Source organism: Gallus gallus, chromosome 1 (assembly GCF_016699485.2).
Source record: "Gallus gallus isolate bGalGal1 chromosome 1, bGalGal1.mat.broiler.GRCg7b, whole genome shotgun sequence".
NCBI lineage: Eukaryota > Metazoa > Chordata > Aves > Galliformes > Phasianidae > Gallus > Gallus gallus.
Window position 1 is genome coordinate 56,200,790 of NC_052532.1, and position 20,311 is coordinate 56,221,100.

The 20,311-nt window shown below is 49.6% G+C and overlaps 1 protein-coding gene across 8 annotated transcripts in view; it reads left to right on the plus strand.

Moving 5' to 3' along the window:
* Positions 1-20,311, plus strand: part of KIAA1549 (UPF0606 protein KIAA1549 homolog) — a 157,660-nt gene that overhangs the window by 2,209 nt on the left and 135,140 nt on the right. For 6 of the 8 annotated variants that reach the window (XR_005844153.2, XM_046910092.1, XM_015287584.4 and 3 more), the window contains exon 1: positions 17,102-17,521. Coding sequence is in view for 4 of the 8 variants with exons in the window: in XM_015287584.4 (XP_015143070.2) it covers positions 17,419-17,521 (103 nt within the window). In the remaining 4 variants the exon portion in view is untranslated. Of the gene's footprint in view, positions 1-100; positions 226-687; positions 1,097-6,376; positions 6,572-17,101; positions 17,522-20,311 lie in introns of those variants that run through there. The other 2 variants (XM_046910086.1, XM_046910088.1) reach the window with 2 other exon arrangements.

The window sequence follows — 20,311 nt, forward strand, 5'->3', positions numbered from 1 at the left end:
GGTGGGCATGGTGGGGATGGGCTGGTGGATTGGGCTTGGTAGTCTTCGTGGTCTCTTCCAACCTTAATGATTCTATGATTCTATGAACGTGGGCACCTAGGGAGCGGGAGCAGCTGGTGCAAATGAACAGCACCAAGTCTGGGTCCCACCAGCTCTTCCTGAGCCAGAGGGAGTCTGTCCTGCTGCTCTGAGAGTGATCACCTCAGCAAAACTACTTCATTCAAGGTGAGGATGACTCTTACTTAAAATGGAGGTGGTGGGGAGCACAGAGATGAGGCATCTGAAATTTGGTACCTCAGTTTGTGTTTATAGTTATCAGGAAAACTTCTCTGACTTCCAGCACTGCTCAGCCTTCCCGGTTGCCATTCACTCCAAATGGGACAGGAAAAGGGGACAGGGAGGGGAGCAGTGCTGCTCGGTGAGCCTCAGGGTGTTGCCCTTCAGCCCCTTTTCCGCAGACTTCAGAGCTCCTTTGGTCCCAGGCCTCCTCACCTCACCTTCACTTCTCAAAGCACCCCTCCCAGTGTCACTGCCCTCCCCCTGCGTGGCCTCACTTCCTCCCCTCCATGCTCCCTCCTTTATTTTCTCTCCATAAGGGTTTGATCCCATCATGTGTGTGCGTAACTGAGCAGTGTGTGTAGAGGAGGGTGATGGGAGAAGTAATTCCTACTGGTGTTTGTTTTAAAGCTTTGCAATAATTCCATGAAAGGAGGAACCGAAGCATCTGGGAGCCCTTTCCCAGCTCTGTCACTCGCCCCGATCCATCCTTCCCTCCAACACCTACACTTCATATTGCTCAAATGCGCAAATGGAGAGACGTGGCGAGCTCGCCGACCCTAACTTCCCATCCAGTCTCTAGAGCAGTGGCCTCAAGACAGTCCCTTGGGATGAAGGGAGGGAAGTTTCACGTGTCACTGAGCAACAACACCGGCATCGGCACCACGGCCGCTGCGCGCTGCGCGTACGTCCCCAACACCGCTGGCTCCGACGCGATGCGCCGTGCCGTGAGCGGCCGCCAGAGGGCACCCGCTCACCGCTGCGCCTCCGCACGGCACGGCACGGCTCGGCCCGGCCCTGCTTGGCTCGGCTCCCCCAGGTGAGTGTACCACAGGTAGCCCCATAAGCAGGGAGTAAAGGACTTCCGAAACCCTGTCGTGTAATGGCAAGGGAAATGGCTTCGTCAAGGTGGTCGTGGCTGAGGGGTTTTGCCAGGCGTTCTGCATCCTGGCTGGGCGCTCGATGATGGGTTGAGGGCTGAGGATGGGAGATTATTCACACTTATCTCTGTGAAGGAAGGCTTGGTTGAGATAAGGAAACCTCGATAAGTACAGAACCACAAGGGATAGGACAGAGGGAATGGTTCTAAACTAGGAGAGGGGAGATTTAGGTTAGATGTTAGGAGGAAATTCTTTACTCAGAGGTTGGTGAGACGCTGGCACAGCTGCACAGAGAAGCTGTGGTGCCCCATCCCTGGAATGTTCAAAGCCAGGTTGGATGGGGCCCTGGGCAGCCTGAGCTGCTAGGTGGCAGCCCTGCCCATGGCAGGGGGTTGGAACTGGGTGGGCTTTCAGGTCCCCTCAACCCAAGCCATTCTGTTGTTCTATGATTCTATGCCAAGGTGATCTCCTTGCACCAGCAGAGCAGCACCCAGCAGGTCCCTGTGCAATGGTGACTTCACAAAGTTGTACTAACTGTGCTTTCACCAGTGCTGGCAGAGGAATGCAGAGAGCACAGAGATATTGGCAGAGACATATTCAGAGAACTCAGTAAAGAAAAAAATAAGCAGAACATTCGTTCAGCAGCCAAATAAGGGCCTTGCTGGTGCTTTCCTCTGCAAGAAGTCAAGGACGTTCAGGCACCAACCTCTGATCACGGGGCTCACCTCTTGTTGCCGGGAGCAGCACTGTGTCCATGCAGAGGATTTTAAAAAGCCTCAGCTGGGTGGGTGCTGGGCATAAATGGCTCCGAGACATCCAGTGTGGGAACCATCGGCTGTGGGGTTCCTGACAGATCAACGGAGACACAGAGTGCAGGATCTGGCTGTGAACAGACACGAGGTCTCTCCATCCATCCCTGTTGACCTGCTTTGGAACAAAGCCTACAGCCCTCTGGCTTCTTACCCCCGTTGTTCCCCATTGCCCCTGGCTGTGGCTGTGAAGCAAATCGTGTCGTTCCTCAGGAGTCACCTTCCAGATCTTCCACAAGAGATGGCACTTCCACCAGGAGACACTCTAAGGTTCCTGTGTGCAGGCATGGAGAAGCCACTGATTTGTTGTGTACATAAGTGACTGGTAAGCAACCCCTCAGAAGTGAAGAGTGCACAGTTTACAACACAAGCAATGTTTGGCTCCTGTCATTATGTTTTATTGCTCCCAAGCCAACCGTGTCATTTATGACCTTGCTTCACAACAAGCAGAGGTCACAGGGAAAGGATCTGTTTTTTAAGAGATGCTAATGGGGTCCGTGCCTCCTTGCCCTCTGACTGCAGGCAGATGGGGTCACACAGCAGCACAAACACTTGCTTTAAAGCTCGGCTTTCCGTGGCTGTTTTCCCACTCCCTTTTCTTCTCCCTCCTTTCCTTTATTCTCTCCCATACTCCTGATTTAACATAGGAGCAGGGTTAGCAATGGTCCTGATAGGTCTGCGCTGAGCTCTCTGTCACTGAGCCCACCCATCTGCTTGCCTCTGGCACAGCACTCACTCTGAGCTGCAAAGCAGTTCTTTATTACGGCCTTGGTCTCCATTTATTAAGGGAGAATCCCCCGCAAAGGGCACAAGAAGTACTTTTCTGCACTTATTATACATGATCTTGAATCTGTGGGTTACCAGGAGACCCTGAAACTCCTCCGAGCAGCAAATGCACTGCTGCTGCCGTCCTGCAGAGGAGACCCGTGATCATGCTGAGTATTCCAATAAGGAGCAAAGCGAATGTGATGTGGTTTTTACACCCCCAAGGGACATGCAATCATAAACTCTCATCTGATGCTAATTGATGCTAATGAAGAGGCTTCAGCAGGCTTTTGAGCAGCCCCTCAGGTAAGGAGAAATCACATCATGCGAACCTTGCTGCTGCTAACAACCAGAAGGAGGGTGTTATGGGATCATCAGTCGCAACAGCAGCTCAGCCTTCGGAACAAAGTTTTAGGAGCACTCATCTGCTCGCCGCTCAGACAGCCTGGTGTCTCTGTGGGACAGCACAACACACAGTGCTGCTGGTCTGGATGTGCAGAGCCCCACTAGATTCTATTGCCCTCCCAGGACACAGAGTTTCGTGCGGGTGGTGGCTCCACAGTGCTCTGTGAGTGAGAACACAGAGAGAGAGAGGAGGAATGGAGCCTGAGTTGAGTGAGCCCTTCCCATGAGCTTCTCAGAGAGGGCGTGCTGCTCTGTGGAGATTGGAGCAGAGACAGAGAGAAGTGGGGCCAGCACACAGTGAAGGTGATACAATGGAGAACAAGAGACAAAATTAATTTTTCCCAAAAGAATGAGTCCAGTGACTGCAGGCTGGCAACCCTTAGCTCAGTTTCAGGGAAAGTAAAGGAAAGCCTGTGTGGGATTCATCTGAGAAAGAGCGAAGGGAAAGGATATGATTAATGCCACTGACAGAGTTTTATGGTAACTACAAGCAAAATTGTCAAACCTGATTTTCTGCTTTTGTATTTGGTTGACAAAGGTAATTGCAGAGTGATAATGCACATGAAACTCCGTTAGCATGTAAGTAGTGTGCTGCGTTTTGATCTTAAAGCTGAACACTCCGCCATATCAATACACCCACAAGAGGCCAACTGACAGACCTCAAAGAGCCAGCCAGGAGCCCAAGAGAGATTCAGGGAGATTAGGACTACACATTAGGAAGCTGTTCAATCTATTGATGTAACAATTTCACCTATGATCTAAGTGAATACAAAATCACTACTGGTAACAGTGGGGCTGGCAGCGACTAGCAGGACAGGAGACAGTCCTGACGACAGTCGTGCAGACACCGGGCATGCCTGGTAGCAGAGGGTCGCTTGGTTTTGGAAAGACAAAAGCTACAAGCGGGAAGTTTTAGCTTCGTGGATGGCACTGGCAAGTCTGAATCATCCAAGAACTCGGAGGGGATTTGAAGAAATTAATTATTTTGGATTCTGAGGGTGCAGAGGACCTGTCCTGGTCATGGAGGCCAGCAGCGGAGGCTCTCCAAGACACTACACATCCAGGAGCAGAGCCCTCCCGGATCTATTTCACCAGCTAGGTGGCTGGCCAGCATTTCTGCTCTGATCAGGACCGCTCTCCTTCTGCAAGCTGATACCCACTGCCTGCCAGCAGCCTGGCACAGGCAGCAGCTGGGCAACGCTGCCTGCGTGCTGTTCAGGTCAGATGACAGCATTCATCTCAGGTTCACCTGACTTTTGTTGCTCTCTTTGTTAGGGCTGTTGGTTGCTGCTGCTGTTCTTATCTGGGAATAATGAGTTCTCACATTTGTGTGTCACTGCTGAGGAGAGAAAGCACGGGCTGGTGAGGCAGCCTGCACGGTCAGACATCTCACATCTGTGCCAGCCATGTAGTCTGCTCCCTCCATGTAGACGTCTCCAGATTGGCTGAGGCCAGCACTCAAAATATGAATAGATGCTATTGGCATGTTTTTTTCCCCTATTGCCTCAGCTACATTTGGGCTGTGTGGCCTCCAGGTAAAGTACATTTTGGTACCATTTTCTAAGCCTGAGAGCAGCCCCCAGGTGACACATTTCCAGTAGCCTCTGCTCTACACCATAATGGTACAGTGTGCAAGCAGCTGATCAAGGAGACTCGAGAACAATTTCAAAAGAAAAAAGATGATTTTCCTCAGTCAAAGGAAGAAAGTTGAAGACAGAAACAAGCAACAAAAAATTACTTTTACATAAGTTTTACTATAAAGCATGAATGTTTTTATAGCTTCCACTGAACACAGACAAACCTGGTCAAGGTCGAGGTCAAAACCCATGTCTCTCAAAAAGGCTGACTTTTTCTGGCCCTTCCCACCCTTGCTGCTCATGCATTCCTCTTGGTTCAGCTGAGGTTTTCAGCAGCTCAGGGCCTTCTGTGTTCTTCCTGGACTTAGGAGAAGTTAACACTTGCCTGCCTGAAGGTACATGGGCAGGTGTTCCTCACTATACCTCTTCAACAGCTTCAGCAGAAGCAGTGTTGGTATATCATAGAATCATAGCATCATTAAGGTTGGAAAAGACCCACAGGATCACTCAGTCCAACCATTCACCCATTCAACCATTCATGTCCTCACTGTTTTCTTCCTATTTGCTTCTTTCTAGTGCTCCTCTGGAGAGGCAGGTGGGCAGGAAAATAGCCAGCAGGAAAACCGAGACATTGGTGAAGTTTGTAGAAACAACTTGTTTCCTCCACCATTTTTCATATGGAGATTAATCCTACCACATTTGTCACAACCATCCTAAACTGTCAGCGAGTGCCTGCTGCAGAAAAAGTCTCAGGGATTACACCATCCATGCACCCTGCTGGACCGTGTTCAGAGGCAGCACCTCACAGAAATGGATCCAGCCCAAGGGCCCGGATCTCCCAGGCTCACAGCAAGCAGTGCCACAGCCCTGTCCCAAGGCATAGGCCCAGGCCCTGGTGCCAGGCCCACCAGATGTGCACAGAGTAGTTCCACACTGGTATAAGTATGCCATAACATCTGTGCATCCTCAGAACTGTCTTGTTATGTCATGTACGTGTACACAGACAATCCCTCCTTGCAGTTGTCACAGAATCATAGAATGGCCTGGGTTGAAAAGGACCACAGTGATCATCGAGTTTCAACCCCCTGCTATGTGCAGGGTCACCAACCACCAGACCAGGCTGCCCAGAGCCACATCCAGCCTGGCCTTGAATGGCTCCAGGGATGGGGCATCCGCAGCCTCCTTGGGCAACCTGTTCCAGTGATGTTGTCATGTTTGTCCTCCTTGGTGTGCACAGTACATAACCGACTACACTGATACCATTCCACCAAATTTGAAGAGACTGCCTTTTGAATCGTGCTGGTGAGACACCCTTCTGCCCTTCAGTCGGCCGCTCCGATCACAGCTGTGTTTCAGGGCATGAAATCAGCGTGAGTGCCAGAAGCTCTAAATTCTGGGGGTGGGACTCACTGGGCTCTGGGGAACCACACAGCCCTCCCACAGTGTGCCCACAGCTACCTGCGCTTAACCTCCCGACACTCCAAAAGTTTACCTCCAGCTCTGACTGCCTCTAATTTATTTTCTTGTTGTTGCAGTTTGTTTGCTCTCTGTCTTCCCTCCACACCATTTTCCGTCTTGTTCCATCTTCTTTCCTTTTCCTCACTGTTGCTTTTGCTTTTTAGCTGCATGTTACAACTAAGTGTGTTTTTTTTTTTTTCCCAAGCATTTCTGCACAAGGCCGTGCCAAAGCTCAGGCTGTGGTGAAAGGAGAGATACCAAAAATATATCGAGAGGTGCACCGTTGGGAAATTAAGAAAGGAGTACGTCCTGCGTGAGTCAAACAGTGCGGCATTTGATTAGCCACGTGCAGCTGAGAGGATCGCCTTCAAAGGGTTCATCCACCTGCAGTGGATTGGAGGTGAGCTTCGGGCTGAGCTCCCCGCCAAGAGTCCTCCCCACCCTTCCCCTTCTCCCTGTAGGGTGGAGGCGAGGATGCTTGTGCTGGGGCGGGGAGATTGGACGCAATTTTTTTTAGTGGGAGAAGGAATGACAAAATGGAAAGGGAGGAGAGGGATGGAAAAGATTAATAATTGTTTCCTTGGCAACCGAAAGCCTCACGCAGGGATCCCTGACAGAAATCTTGGAGGAAGAGGGGCGAGGTGATCACCATGATCCCTGCTGCCTGCAGACTGTTGCGGGCCGAGTTTACACGTCCCAGCGTGGTGCTGCATAAAGAGACGGAGTTAGTGCTGAATGGAAACCAGAAGCTGGATAGCTGTAAGAAACCCTCGGGAAGAAGAGAAGCACTGCCACCTCCCTTTTATAAAACGTGGCCTTTTTTATAACGCAAAAGATGAGAAGATTGAACAACTTGGCCGAGATCATTAAAACGCCTTCTGCAAAACAACGCCTTCTGTGTGCCAGCAGCCCCTGCCATCCCTGACACGGAACAGACCCTCCCAGCTGAGGGTGAGCCTAAGATGCATAGGGGATTAGCAGAGAGCAGGCAGAGAGGTGGCTGCGCACCATTTGCCCGGCACATCTCCCTGCTCTGCGGGTGCTGCTGGCACAGAAGGGTCTCCATCCTGTGCTGTGCTGCGGCAGCAGCGCGTCGCCATCAGGGGATTGAAATGTAAGAACTGGGGCAGAGGGATGAATATTAATGAAAGAGAGATTGACTAACTTCACGCTATTAAAAGATTTCTGGTCCCAGAGAGTAGGTGGAGCCCTCTAAAAAATGTATAATGAACTATAATGATGCGATATAACTTTCAGGGCATTAAGAATGCGGATTTTGATCCCTTCTAATTTTCTGTTTATACAATGCTTCGCCAGCATGAAATGGAAATATGCCTCCATTTGAGCATTTTCCTTCTTTCTCCTCTATGTCTCACGCACCACTATTTGTTAACGCAGGGTTTCACAGCCACACGTTCTGGTGAGCCTCTTGGCAGTGGGCAGCTAGTATTGATTTTTGCTCCAAAAATAGAGCATCAAATGCTTGTCTCTCTATAAATGTGTACGTGTTTATATATATATGTGTGTGTGTGTGTGTGTATATATATATAAAAACATGGGTGTTGCCAAGTTATAAAAGACACGTGAAGGTTAAATCAGAATTGTAATTAATAACCTTGCCAGTTTCGACATAAACTTCTGTGACACCTGTGTGCTCGGTGCATAAGTGCTGCAGAGCACACCGCACTGTGGGGTGCTGTGAAAGGTACCCCAGACACAACAGTGATGCATTACATTACAGAGACTGGAGACCACAGATTTGGGGCAGCAGAATTTCCAGACAGTCATGTGAGAAGGAAGCACTGCAGCATTAAGGCAGCTAGTCCACTTACTGCTGTCTGATCACGGTGTTAAATAATTGCCAAGGCCTGCATCGCTATCACTTGCTTCTCAGAGCAGCTTAATGACAGGAAACGGGCCCTGTGAGTGCTTCCCTGCACAAGGGAGTGGGCTGTTACATGTGTCTGATCCTCTGCGAGGAGCTGGCGGCTGTGGCAGTTCTGAGAAAACAAGAATGAAAGGCTCCTTGGAGAGCCGATACATATTTTTTACTCTTTGGTGCCTGTGGTGGAGAAGGCTGGCATACAGCACATAGTGAAATTTATGTTCTTTGAGACTTTCTTCCGGGCTGACACTGTGTGCTCATGGGTGGAATACTGTGTCAGTGATGTGTCAGTGTGGCCACGTGCTGGAGTGCTACACAGCGTGCCAGCCAAAGTGAGGGGGAATAAAGCTGACTTGCTGGCTGATGTATTCCTTACAGGTAATTAGTAATGGGGGATATATTCTCTTCTGGAGAAGAGAAGGATCTGGGAAGACCTGGTAGTGGCCTTTCAATATCTACTGAAAGAGATATGAAGAAAGCGAGAGACTCTTTAGCAGTCTGTTGTGATAGGACATGTGGAAATGGTCTCAAACTAAAGGAGGGGAGATTTGGATTGGATATAATAGTGAAGCACTGGCACAGGTTGCCCAGAGAAGTGTGGATACCCCATCCCTGGAGACAGTCAAGGTCAGGCTGGAGGGGCTCTGAGTACCCTGATGTAGCTGTGGGTGTCCCTGCTCATTGCACGGGAGCTGAACCAAATGGCCTTTAAGGATCCCTTCCAACTGAAACCATTCTATGATCCTTTGATATACGTGCGTGTGTCTGGATGTGAGACCATAATTAGTACATAAACGATGATGTGAAAGTTACTGCAATCGTGCTTGGTTGGATCTTCTTCCTCCTTTTCTGCTCAATTTTCACCCTACTCATACCCAAACTATCGTGTCTTCAGTTCCTTTTCTTTGACGAAGGTCATTTGGAGCCCTGAATAATGATGTCAGATTAAATGTGTAGTTTTAGTAAAAAAAGGTGGAAGATATTTAAGGCAAAGGAAATTAAAAAGGAATTTAATTTTGTTATTTGGATTCGTGGGTACCCAAAATGAGGCATGAAACTTGGGATTCATTTCTTCTAACATTATCCATCTGCAGGAAAGGACCTAGTTATTGAAGCCTTCTTAATAGACAGAGGAGAGAGACGAGCAAGGCCAGGGGCTGATGTCTGACCTATCTTATCACGGAATGCATAATATATCTTTCAATTTGCGACACAGAAATACAGCTCAGAGACTGAGTTTCAAAGAAATGTGTGCACGTAACTCTAGTTTCAAAAGATCTATTAAATTTGTCCAGGGTGAGACAAGGAATGCGAGTTCTCTCCAAAGTGGGCGTGAGAATGGTTTCATCCCACCAAAAAAAGAGAGGTCTACAGCCAAGGTGATGAACTGCAGGGTGAGTATTTCAGAGGAACAGAAACAGAGAGGGACATCCTAGAGCTTGAGACAAACCTTCTGGGTCTTCAAAGAAGAATACTGACAGTGTGGCATTATCACACATTGTGACCCCTTCAAGAGAGGTGGGTTGGCTGGCTCGGCGAATGCATTAACCTGATTTGGGGAAGCGAGCACGCTGTCACCAGCTCTCATAGTCACAACATCTTTGCTATTTTTCTTTAAGCCCCAGATCCTGGAATCATGTGATTTGATAAGAAATAGACTTAAAAAAAAAAAAATCTTATATTTGTTTTCCAGATTGTGGACTAAAACTTGAAGATGTGAACAGTAAAGGCTCCTAAAAGGGAAAAGCAGATGAAAAAAACAGATGTTTGTGAACGGTGCCAGCCTTATCATTTCTGAATGTTCAGCCTTGGCCAGCCAAGCTGGCATTAACGTGGTGTTAACAACTTGCATTGCCTGCCTTCCAACACCATGTTAGCTCTAGTATAGATGGAGGGGAAAAAAGGATGCAATTCTGTGCACGGCCTTCCTCTTTTCTTCTCCATCCCCTGTGTATTCACAAAGCCACACTTCACCCCATATAGGCAGCTCAAGAGACATTCAGAGATACAATTATGGCACAAACATAACTGTGTTATTACCACAATAGCACGCCAGAGCTCTCTAGCTAAAGTATATGTATTGCAGGCCTGTGATGTTAAAACCAGACTTCCTTAGAGTGCCTTTGGTTGCAGACAATAAAAACAACTTGTACTGCAGAAGACCACTGAAAATAACTTTTAAAGAAAGGATCAATTTTAACAATGGTAGCATTTCATCTGATGTGCAGACCTTGGATCGTAATTGAAAGCGAGACAGCCAAGGGAAGCAGTAGGGTTAGGCTATGGGAATTGAGCTGAACAATGTTCTGCATTCAGATAATTGCATGAAATTGGGCTATTAGTGTAATTTTTGCAAATTGCAGTAACATAAAACAAAGTAAAATATTCCCAGTGTACACATTCAACTAATGCGCTAAAAAGGGAACCACAACTGGCTTCAGACAGCACAGAGGACTTCCATTAACTACGAGAGCTACATCCAAATATTGTTCTCAGTCTCACAGGTTTCTCAAATGGACTTTCAAAGGGAAACTCTTTTTGTAAAACAGTAAGTGAATAAACAGAATTCAATAGTTAACTTGTGGTTTTCACTGGCAAGGACGTTACCGGCGTACCCTTTATCTGACCTTAAATTAACGTGGCATAAAGCATCACTGGGAAGAACTGGTGAAGGAAAGCCTGGCTCCAGCTGTGGCTGCTTGCTCTCGCAGCCCTGACTGACCGTGGGCAGCAGCTGCAGCCCATGCCCTTTTGCCTCCTCCCTTCAGTAGGATTATTCGATCCTGCAGTGTTCCCCTAGCTAAGGAAAAAGGCTGTCAGGAGAGATGTCCTAAATCCTCCCGTGTCTTAATTCCTTAGTTTTTACTCTTTACCCTCTAGTCGACTTCAGTGTTTGAGATGAGCCCCTGCAGGAGCTGGTTCCAGAGGTGGCTTTTGTGGAGTTTGGAGGCCATTTCCGATTTGCCTTCCTCTTCTCTCTGGTTTTTGAAGGAAATGAAATTATTGTAATTATTTTGTGATGAACATTGAATGTAATGATATCAAATAATGAGTTTGGATACCTGTGCTCAGCAATTCAGTCTCTTTACTAGCGTTTTTTCAGCTTTAAATCCATATCAGAGTGCAGAGGAAGATACCCTGTCAGCATCCTGTATCCAACACAAATGTAGAAAGCATTTGCACTCTGGAAAGAAGCACCTCAGCAGTGCTGCAGGTTCCCATGCATTCCTCTGTCCCGAATTTAGCAACACAGTTAGCCTTCCCTCCAATGTTGTTCCCTGGATCCCGCTTTGTGCGCTGCCTACATGCGTCTTGCAACTCCAGAAGAGAATGGTGGTGCATCCCACTGGCAGAAACTGCATCTGGAGATCCTAAAACTTTCTCTTTTTCGAGTTAAACTATTTCCATTTCAAACACTGCCCTCAACAAACTCTTCTCTCCTCGTCATTCAGTGCTTTTCAAGAACTGTGTGTCACTTTATGATGCCTGCTAGTCCCATGGCTTTGATTGCTCCTAAGGCACAGCTGCACCATGCTGCAGTGGTGCACACCTCCTGAGGCAGAGCTGAACCAGCTGGCTCCTAAGCTGGAGTCTGGACTTGGGCTGCGTAGAGCAGAGAGAGAAGGACTGGCTTACTGTTCAGCTGCATACAAAGGGGCCCTGGTGTGCGAGCAGGGTTTGTGAGCTTTGCGTTCTGAAAGGAAGGAAAGCGATGAAAGGAGCAGGAAGTTGTACATAGCTCTGACTGCAGAGTTCAGTGCTGAACAAGGGTGGTTGGGGAGGGATAATGCTGTTTGAAGACACTAATGTGAAGTACGGGGCTACAAACGTAGCCAAATAAGTTTCTTGCTTTACAGAGATCTGGCTGGTGATGTTTTACTGAGAGATGGGGAAGCAAAGTGGGCAGAAAAGGTCTTAACGGTGCCATAAAGGCAGGAAGGGGAATGTGGATGAAGAAAAGAGTAGACAAAGAGGTAGGAGTATTTTGTGATAGGGAGTGATGGGAGGGAGCCTGGGGATCTACCTCCTGGAGGGACCAGAAACCGTTAGCAGTAGGAAACCAAAGCAGACATGAGGGAAGGAAAAGGGGCTCTTACAGTGTTTATCTCAGGAGGGTCAAGCTGCTATCATCTGTCATCAGGAGGAAGAGCTCTCTAGAGGTGAATGGCACAGGTAAGACTTATAAAGCATTCATTCTGGCTGCTCCTGGGGAAATCTGGCAAAGCATCTACCCATTGACTGTTTGACTTCGATACTCCTCCTTCCAAAACCACGGATCCCCGAGTCTACAGAACCAATTGATCTGTTTTCCTCATTCTGTAAATTAGGATAGCACTTGATTAATCGTTGGTATAAGCCATATCTGGGCCAGACAGGAGGAAGCCTTATCTCTTTATACAAAGTCCAAATGGTTTCCGCAATGGGAGATGTACCCTGAATTATGAAGTGATGATTGGAAACAGATGTGGGGAAGGATTTTGCAAAGTCTGGATATTTTTTTGGAAGTATTTATTGACATTGCATAAAGAGGCAGGAAGGTTTGTTGATTCTGTTTTGTGGGAGGGGTTTAATGGATGTATGCATAAAGGGCCTTTTTAGTGAGCACTCTGAATAAGATGAGATTGCCAAGGATATTTTATATAAATTCACCATGCTTGGATTTTACCTAAGGTTGAAATTTACTGCAGACAAGATCTGGCTTGCTCAGTTTTGTCTGTTGTCCCATATTACAGAGGAATTTATGGAATTGCTGTCATGATGGATACTGTGTTAGCCCGAAATGGGTTAATTTTAACAGGGCAAGTTAACAAAGTATATATGGAGTTATTTTCTGTTGCTCAGTGAACGAGGATGAAGGACAGTCTGACAGTGCAAAGTAAGTCTGCAGTGCAATAATTTCTGTGTATGATACGTCTGCGTGTTATAAAATGGTATTTTCAGAACACAGTTAAGGTCAGGATTGGCTGCAGTTATGAACCATAGCCTTGGAGAGTTACGTACCTCCAGTAGAGGAGCAACACAAAGCCCATTAACTCTGACAGAGTTCTGCAGAGGGACGGGAGAGACAGGAATTGAAGGTGAAAGTTTTTGGCATGCAGTCAAAGTGGAGCAGTCAGAGGAAACAATAGGAGCAACCATCCTGAAGAAGAGCGGGATGAAGCTGTTTCTCAGAGGCGGCTGTTGCAGGCATGACACCAGGAGTCTGGGAACTGGATTAAACAGTCTGAGATATTTGCAAAAGGATGACAAGACTCGGGTGAGGCAGAGATGCACTTGGGCAGCCTCTCCAATGTCTCAATGAGTTTTCTTTAGGGAAAATGCAGAGGAAAGCAATTCTTTAGACATCTCGACTCTTCATAAAGGCTGTTTCTCTGAGCTCCACGTTATTTCTTCAGCTTAGAAACTCAGAATTGAAAACACAGCATATATGAATCTCTCGCCTTTATCCTTTTTTACAGGACGTTCAGGTACTGATGTGCATATTCCTGGTGTCAGTTTGCAGCGCTGCGTTTTATGTAGTTACGATACCAGACAGGACTGTCTTGATAAGCTACGCAAGTACAAAATCTATATCCTAATGAAGTTTACATTTTATTTCACTTTGAGACCCAGAAATAGCACTTTGCCGTACTCTCTTTGCCCAGCACAAAGCCGATTTGGTTTGTTAACCTGAGCTTTTTGGGGATGGCCCTTTTCTCCTCTGGTGGCAGCAGCTGTCAGTGGCCCCCGTGCTTTGCTGGCTAGTCAAGAGAGCAGAGCAGGAGCAGCACACAGCACAGGTTTGGGTCAGTCCAAGAAGCGGAGTTCAGAAATAGGAAGGCTGTGCACAATAAGACTGGACCTTATTGATCTGGAAGTTGTTTGGGTCTTTTTTACATCACTCACCGTGTCACTTTCCATAGCACACGGCTTTGAAGAGAGTAAAAGAAAATCCGTCACAAATAGAAGAAAAACCTGCTCCCTCAGACACAAGAGGCAATAAGAAAACCAGATGTCTGAGAGCACTGGGAACAACATAATGATCTGTCTGAAAGTCCTCACAAAGCTGAGCGAGAACACCTCCCTCCCAATGCTTTTTTATTGGGCTGTTCAGCAAACTGGAAACATTCACAGCATGTTTCTTCACATATTTCAGCAGCACCAAAACAGAAGAGAAGACAATTCTCATTTTTAGCTATTTATTTATTTTTACATAAATACAATCCGCTAATGGCAAACATCACACCAGCAGTCCTCCTCACTGAGTCTCCAACTAATAACAACTGGAAGTTAAATTACTGAGCAGTCTGATGCTATTGGAATAATGCTGATGGTCTCTGACACACTCCAGCATCCAGGAAATGGTGTTGTTTTGAGAAGCACGTTTCTGAATGTGGATGTTGCATGCAATACAAGAAGTGAGATGCTTGGAAAGTACGCTCCTGTTCCTGTCTTTGCAGCACGGGTGCTCCCTTCCGCTGCTGAGGGTCCGGCTTTCAGGTGTCCCACTCAGTGTGTTCACTTCTGAGATTTCTATCCAAAGTGTGATTTTTCCTTTTTTTTTTCCTTACATCCTTGACGAAGCAAGCTCTCAGTCTCCAGGTGAAACCTGCCATTGCTAATTTCACTGTACTTTGCACAGCCTTTTGTTTTTCGCAACCTCAGCCTTGCCCCTATGATCAGTAACAACAGCCATCACGGTGGTGGAAGGCTCAGCTATGCCAAAAGCTTCCTGGTGCACACACAATGGGAAGTTGTTCAGCAGTACATAAATAATCCTTGCTAGCCACACTGCTACAGGAGTTCACCTCTCCTCCCCCCTTAACCAGGGCTGCCAGTATCTTGATGCACGCTCCCAAAGACCACAGCAAGGTGCCATAGGAAAGAGAAGACCTTATTTTTCAATTTGCTCACTTCTTGTGATGACTGCATTTGCAAGATGCAGAGCTTAATTAAAACTGTGGCTGTGTGATTTGCAAGTGACAGTGCAGGGAAGCCTCTGAGAGCAGCTAACTCCGGGATCTCTGGCCTGTGTTAATGTCTTAGCAATATCTGTTGTGAATTTTCAGTTCTGCTTTAGTGGAGTCTGAAATCTCATGTAGATCTTTGTTTGTGTTATTTATAAACACGTATTATATGTAAATTGGTATTGTAGGCGACTGCCATCCTTGACTTAAGATACTTGTTAGAAGCCTGTTAAATTGTGGTTTTGGTAATTTTTTTTTGCTCTTCCAAAGGAAGAATGCAGCCTCACAGGGCCAGCACTTTGTCCCTTCAAGGGGGATCTAGGAAGAGTTCTGGCTGTTTGTTCTGCAGCATTCAGCCTGTGCATCTGCATTGGGTGGAAAGGACCAGAGGGGAGGTAGGTGGAGATGTACTGCACATGGAGATGCTGGAGCAGGTCCAAAGAAGGGCAACAAGGCTTGTGAAGGGCTTGGAGAATATACCCTATGAGGAGAGGCTGATGGAACTGGGGCTGTTTAGTATGGGGAAAAGGAGGCTGAGGGGAGACCTTACTGCTCTCTTCCAATACCTGAAAGGTGCTTACAGTGAGAGCGGGGTTGGTCTCTTCTCACTGCTGACAGGTGACAGGACGAGGGGAAATGGCCTTAAGTTGCACCAGGGTAAGTTTAGGTTGGATATAAGGAGAAACTTCTTTACAGAAAGGGTTGTTATGCACTGGAATGGGCTGCCCAGGGAGGTGGTTGAGTCACCATCCCTGGATGTGTTTAAAAACTGTTTGGATGAGGTGCTCAGGGACACGATTTAGAGAGGGTTGTTAGAGTTAGGGTAGTATGGTTAGGTTGTGGTTGGACTTGATGATCTTTAAGGTCTTTTCCAACCTGAGGGATTCTATGATTCTAAGTCCTAGTGAAAACTCAAACAAACAAACAGACAAAAAAGCAGTCATAAAATCATAGAATAGTAGAACCACAGGATGGCTTAGGTTGGAGGGGACCTCAAAGCCCACCCAGTCCCACCCCCTGCTATGGGCAGGGCTGCCACCCACCAGCTCAGGCTGCCCAAGGCCCCATCCAACCTGGCCTTGAGTGCTTCCAGTGATGGGGCACCACAGCTTCTCTGGGCAGCTGTGCCAGAGTCTCACCACTAAAACAGAAAATATTTCCACTTAATATCTAGCCTAAATATCCCCTCTTTTAGCTTAAAACCTTTCCCCTTGTCCCATCACTATCAGACCACGTAAGAAGTCATTCCCCCTCCTGTTGATAAGCTCTATTCCCTGGAAGGCCACAATGAGGTCTCGCCAGAGCTCTCTCTTCTCCTGGCTGAACAACTCTCTCAGCCTGTCTTCACAGGAGAGGTGCTCCAGCCCTCTGATCGTCTTAGTGGCCCTCCTCTGGACCTGTTTGAACAGCTCCACGTCCCTCCTGTACTGGGGGCTCCAGGCCTGGATGCAGTACTCCAGACGGGGCCTCACGAGGGCAGAGCAGATTGGGACAATCCCGCCCTGCCCAGCTGCAGCCCCTCCGCTGATGCAGTTGGGCCTTCCAAGCTGCAAGCGCGCACTGCAGACTCACAGCAAGCTCCTTGTCCAGACACGTTTGTAGCAGTAAGCATAGAAACCTGTCCCCTGTCACGATTCCTGTTGCACCTAGGAGAATGGGGCTTTCCGGCTAACAAAGTACATTGGAGAAATAGCTGCAGGCTACACAAAGACGAGCCGGAGAAAAGCCTGCAGCCAACATGAAACTGTGGGATGTGCGCTGCCACGAAGGCACCCTCCCCACACACAGACTGCAGGCACAGACACTGGGAAGCACGAACCTCAGCGTGAGATGGGAGGCTATTTCTGTGAATGAAAGTCGGGAATCTCGTTAGCGGGGGCAGTGAGCGAACCGCCCTCTGACGCGGGGACCCTGGTCACTGACACCCACGCTGAACCCCACAGCCCGTGCCGGTCCCAGGGGCCGCCTAGGGCGGGGACTCTGACACGCCTCGCCCCGCCCCTCTCCCCTCTGCCCTCCCCCTGCCGCGGGGCCGGTCCTGGCCCCACCCCGGCCGCCCGCGCGCCCGGGGAAGAGGGCGGGGCGAGCGCGCTCCCGCGCAGACGCGGACGGCGGGGCGCGCGCAGGTGGCGGGCGGCCCCGCTGCGCTCGCCGCCGCCGGCCGGCCTCCGCCGGGGCTCGCGCGTCGCCGCCGGCGGGGGAGCGAGCGCGAGGCGGGCAGGGCGCGGGGCCGCGGGTTCGGGGCCGGCCCCCGCCTGAAGGGCCGCAGAAGCTCCGCGGCCCGCCCGGGAGCGGCGAGGGAGGGTGTCCGGACCCCCGCCGGCAGCGGATGCGCCCGGGAGGCGTCGTCGAGCCCGCCCAGCTCTTTCTGCCCGCGGGGGAGCGCGGGGCGCCGCGATGCCTTGACGCCGTGCCATGGCGGGGATGACACGCTTCGCGGCGCGGTGGCGGTCGGCGCTGCCCGCCCTGCTGCCGCTGTTGCTCGCCGTGCCGGCGCTGCGGGGCTCGCCCGCCGCAGGTAAGGAACAAAGGCGGCCGGCAGGTGTGCGGGGCCTCCCCTGAACGGCCTCCCCGCGCCGCGCCGCTAACAATGCCCGCTGCGTACCGTGGGGGCGCGTCGCGCGGCCCGGCCCCGCTGCGCCGTGCGCGGCACGCGGGAGGGGGTCCCACCGCCGGGGTACGGCCGCGGGCGCGGCGCCGCTCCGCCTCGAGCCCCGCGGGCCGGGAACGGCAGCTGCGTGCGGGAGGCGCGCGGGGCTGCCCGGGGCTGCCCGGGTCAGCGGCACCGCTCCCTCTCCTTTCTTCTGCTCTTCCCCCGTTTTCTGCGGTGACGGCGGAATTAGGCTGTAGTTAAGTGGGCAGCTTCATCGCAGAGGTGTCTCCTTCGGTTCCGTTCCCGGCGTGGTGCTTCGTGCTGAACGCCGGGTTTTGTGAAAGCAGAGCCAACTCTTTGTGTAGAGGCGGCTTTGCGGCGATTGAGGGCTTTCTGTTTGGTGTGCGCCGGGTGGAAAGTAACGCAATTCTGTCAACATCAAAATAGCGTTAAGAACCCTGCATGCAGCAGAGGGGTTGGAAGTAGATGGTCACTGTGGTCCTTTTCAACCCAGGCCATTCTGTGATTCTATGATTCTACGAACTATTTCAGGGCAGCAGTACCGAGTGTGCCCGGTGCTGTGGTGCTGCTGGCTGCTCCGAGCGGGGACAGCCCCAGAGCAGGGACGGCCCCAGAGATGTCCCGGCCTGATAACGTGTGGAGCTGCCTGTTGGCTTCTAGTGAGCTTCAGAGATTCCTTTCTCTCCGTGAAGATGCTTTGCTTCAGAAAAGGAGGTGTCAAAGGCAGGGATTTACTTGGTTCGTTTCTGCTAACAGAACGGCTGGCTTTCTTTTTTCCTAGAGTTTCACAGTAAGGCTTCTGCTGAATTGTTTGCCTGCCACTTGATAGTGCTTCAACACAAGTTGTGGAGGCTTTGTGTGAGCTTGCAGAAGGCGCTGCTTCCTTGTGTAACAGCAGCGATGTGATGTAACCCAGCAGGGCTCTGGCAGGGCAGCGCTGTCCCGCCTGGCACAGGGCATGGCCTTGCACCGCATCGCTTTTGGAGCCTGCTCCTTTCCCACTGGATGTGTGAGCCACGTGTTGTGAGCTGTAAGCGTGTTGTGGTGGGTCTGAGTGGACTTGCAGTTCACGGGATGCTCTTCTCCATTGATTGCAGAGATGGGAAGGCCGCAGGTAGCAGAGAACAAGCGTATTTGTTTCTTGTCTTGGCTAAGCTGAAATGCTTGATAAATCATGCTCTCGCCATGCTTTTTATCTATGTGGGGCCCATCATCTTTACAAAATCAAGACACAACCCTTACCCTACTCGCTTCTTCAGCCTCAGAATGTTGTGGGGATGTAATGGTGTTATGAACTAAAGAGGACATGTGCGCTGGTCTTCTGCAGCGCTCACCTTGTTGGCGAGCAGATCGCAGGTCCCTGAGTGCCAGGCACTGCTTATCGGTGCCATTTGGTCTCTGCTGGCCCAGTGGCAGCTGGAGCACTCCAGCCTGGGGTCGTGCAGGGGAAGCGTAGGGTGCAAGAGTGGCGTGGCTATTGGAGAAACCTGCTTTGAAATAGCAAAGTGAACATCAGTGCTTAAGAAAATGAAGTAATAAATCAAGTTGGGTTTAGGAGTGTTTGATCCAGCTCCCACTACAGTCACATGTTGCTGAATCAGGGCTTTGGCTTGCACCACTCAGCAGATGCCAAGCTCCCAGTATGCAGATAGGTGTGCATTGAGCAGCTTGGTGTGTGAGGGCTGGGGCAGGCGCTGTGAGCGTTGTGTTGCTGTGGCTGGGCTGTGCTGCTTCTTTCATTTCATTGCACAGTCCCTGACTCCAGGGATGGTTTTTCTTGTTTACCTGCACTGTTCTCTGTGGGAGAGAGAGAAGTTGTGCATTGGGCTTGGAGAAGCCTCCGTGCATCTCCTCAGAGACCCAAAGACCGAAGGCAAATTGTGAATGTCATAGAATTATAGAGTATCCCGAGTTGGAAGGGACCCACAAAGACCATTGAGTCCCAACCCTGACTCCACATAGGACCACCCAAAAAACAAACCCTATCTGTGAAAGCATTGCTCTGTGATTTTTCCCATTGCTGTGCTTGATGCTAGGTCAGGTGGGGAGCAGGGTGCAGCGCCGTGTGGGACAGTTTCAGGGCATTCTTTGTTCAGTGTAGTTGTACACAGATGTTACACACACTTGGCTTAGCTCCATGTCTCCAGTAGCCAGGTGAGCAGTTCCTCCTCACACAGGGTTCCCTTTAAGCCAATGCTGTGCTCGCTTTATTTATGGCAGCCTTGTGCTTGCAAGCTCTGCTCGTAGCTTTGCCAGAGGAAATGTGTCTTTTGTTTGCTTGCCCTTCCAAGAAGTTAGAGTTCTAAACAAGCTGGTGCTGCTTTCCATTCAGCCACGTCTGCCCTGTGAATGCCACTTGTTTCTGTGCAGCAGGACCTCAGGTTCCTCAGGCAGGCCCAGGACTTGTGTGCTAGTGACGAGGTAGGCCTCCACAGTGCCGGCCTTCCTGCTGTGAGAGGATTTGGGCTCCAGAGCATTGCTCCTTGCTGCAGAGATTTTCCAAGAGGAAAGCTGAGAACAAACTCAACGGTTTCAATTGAAATCTTATGAATTATGCATTTTGCTATGGGCTGAAGGTTGTTCTTTTTTTTTTTTTTCCTTTTTTTTCCCCCAAAATATCAGTTGAAAGAGTTCAGCAACTTCTGATGCCGAGGCAAGAAGGAGACAATGGTTTTTGCTTTGAGTTCTGCCAAC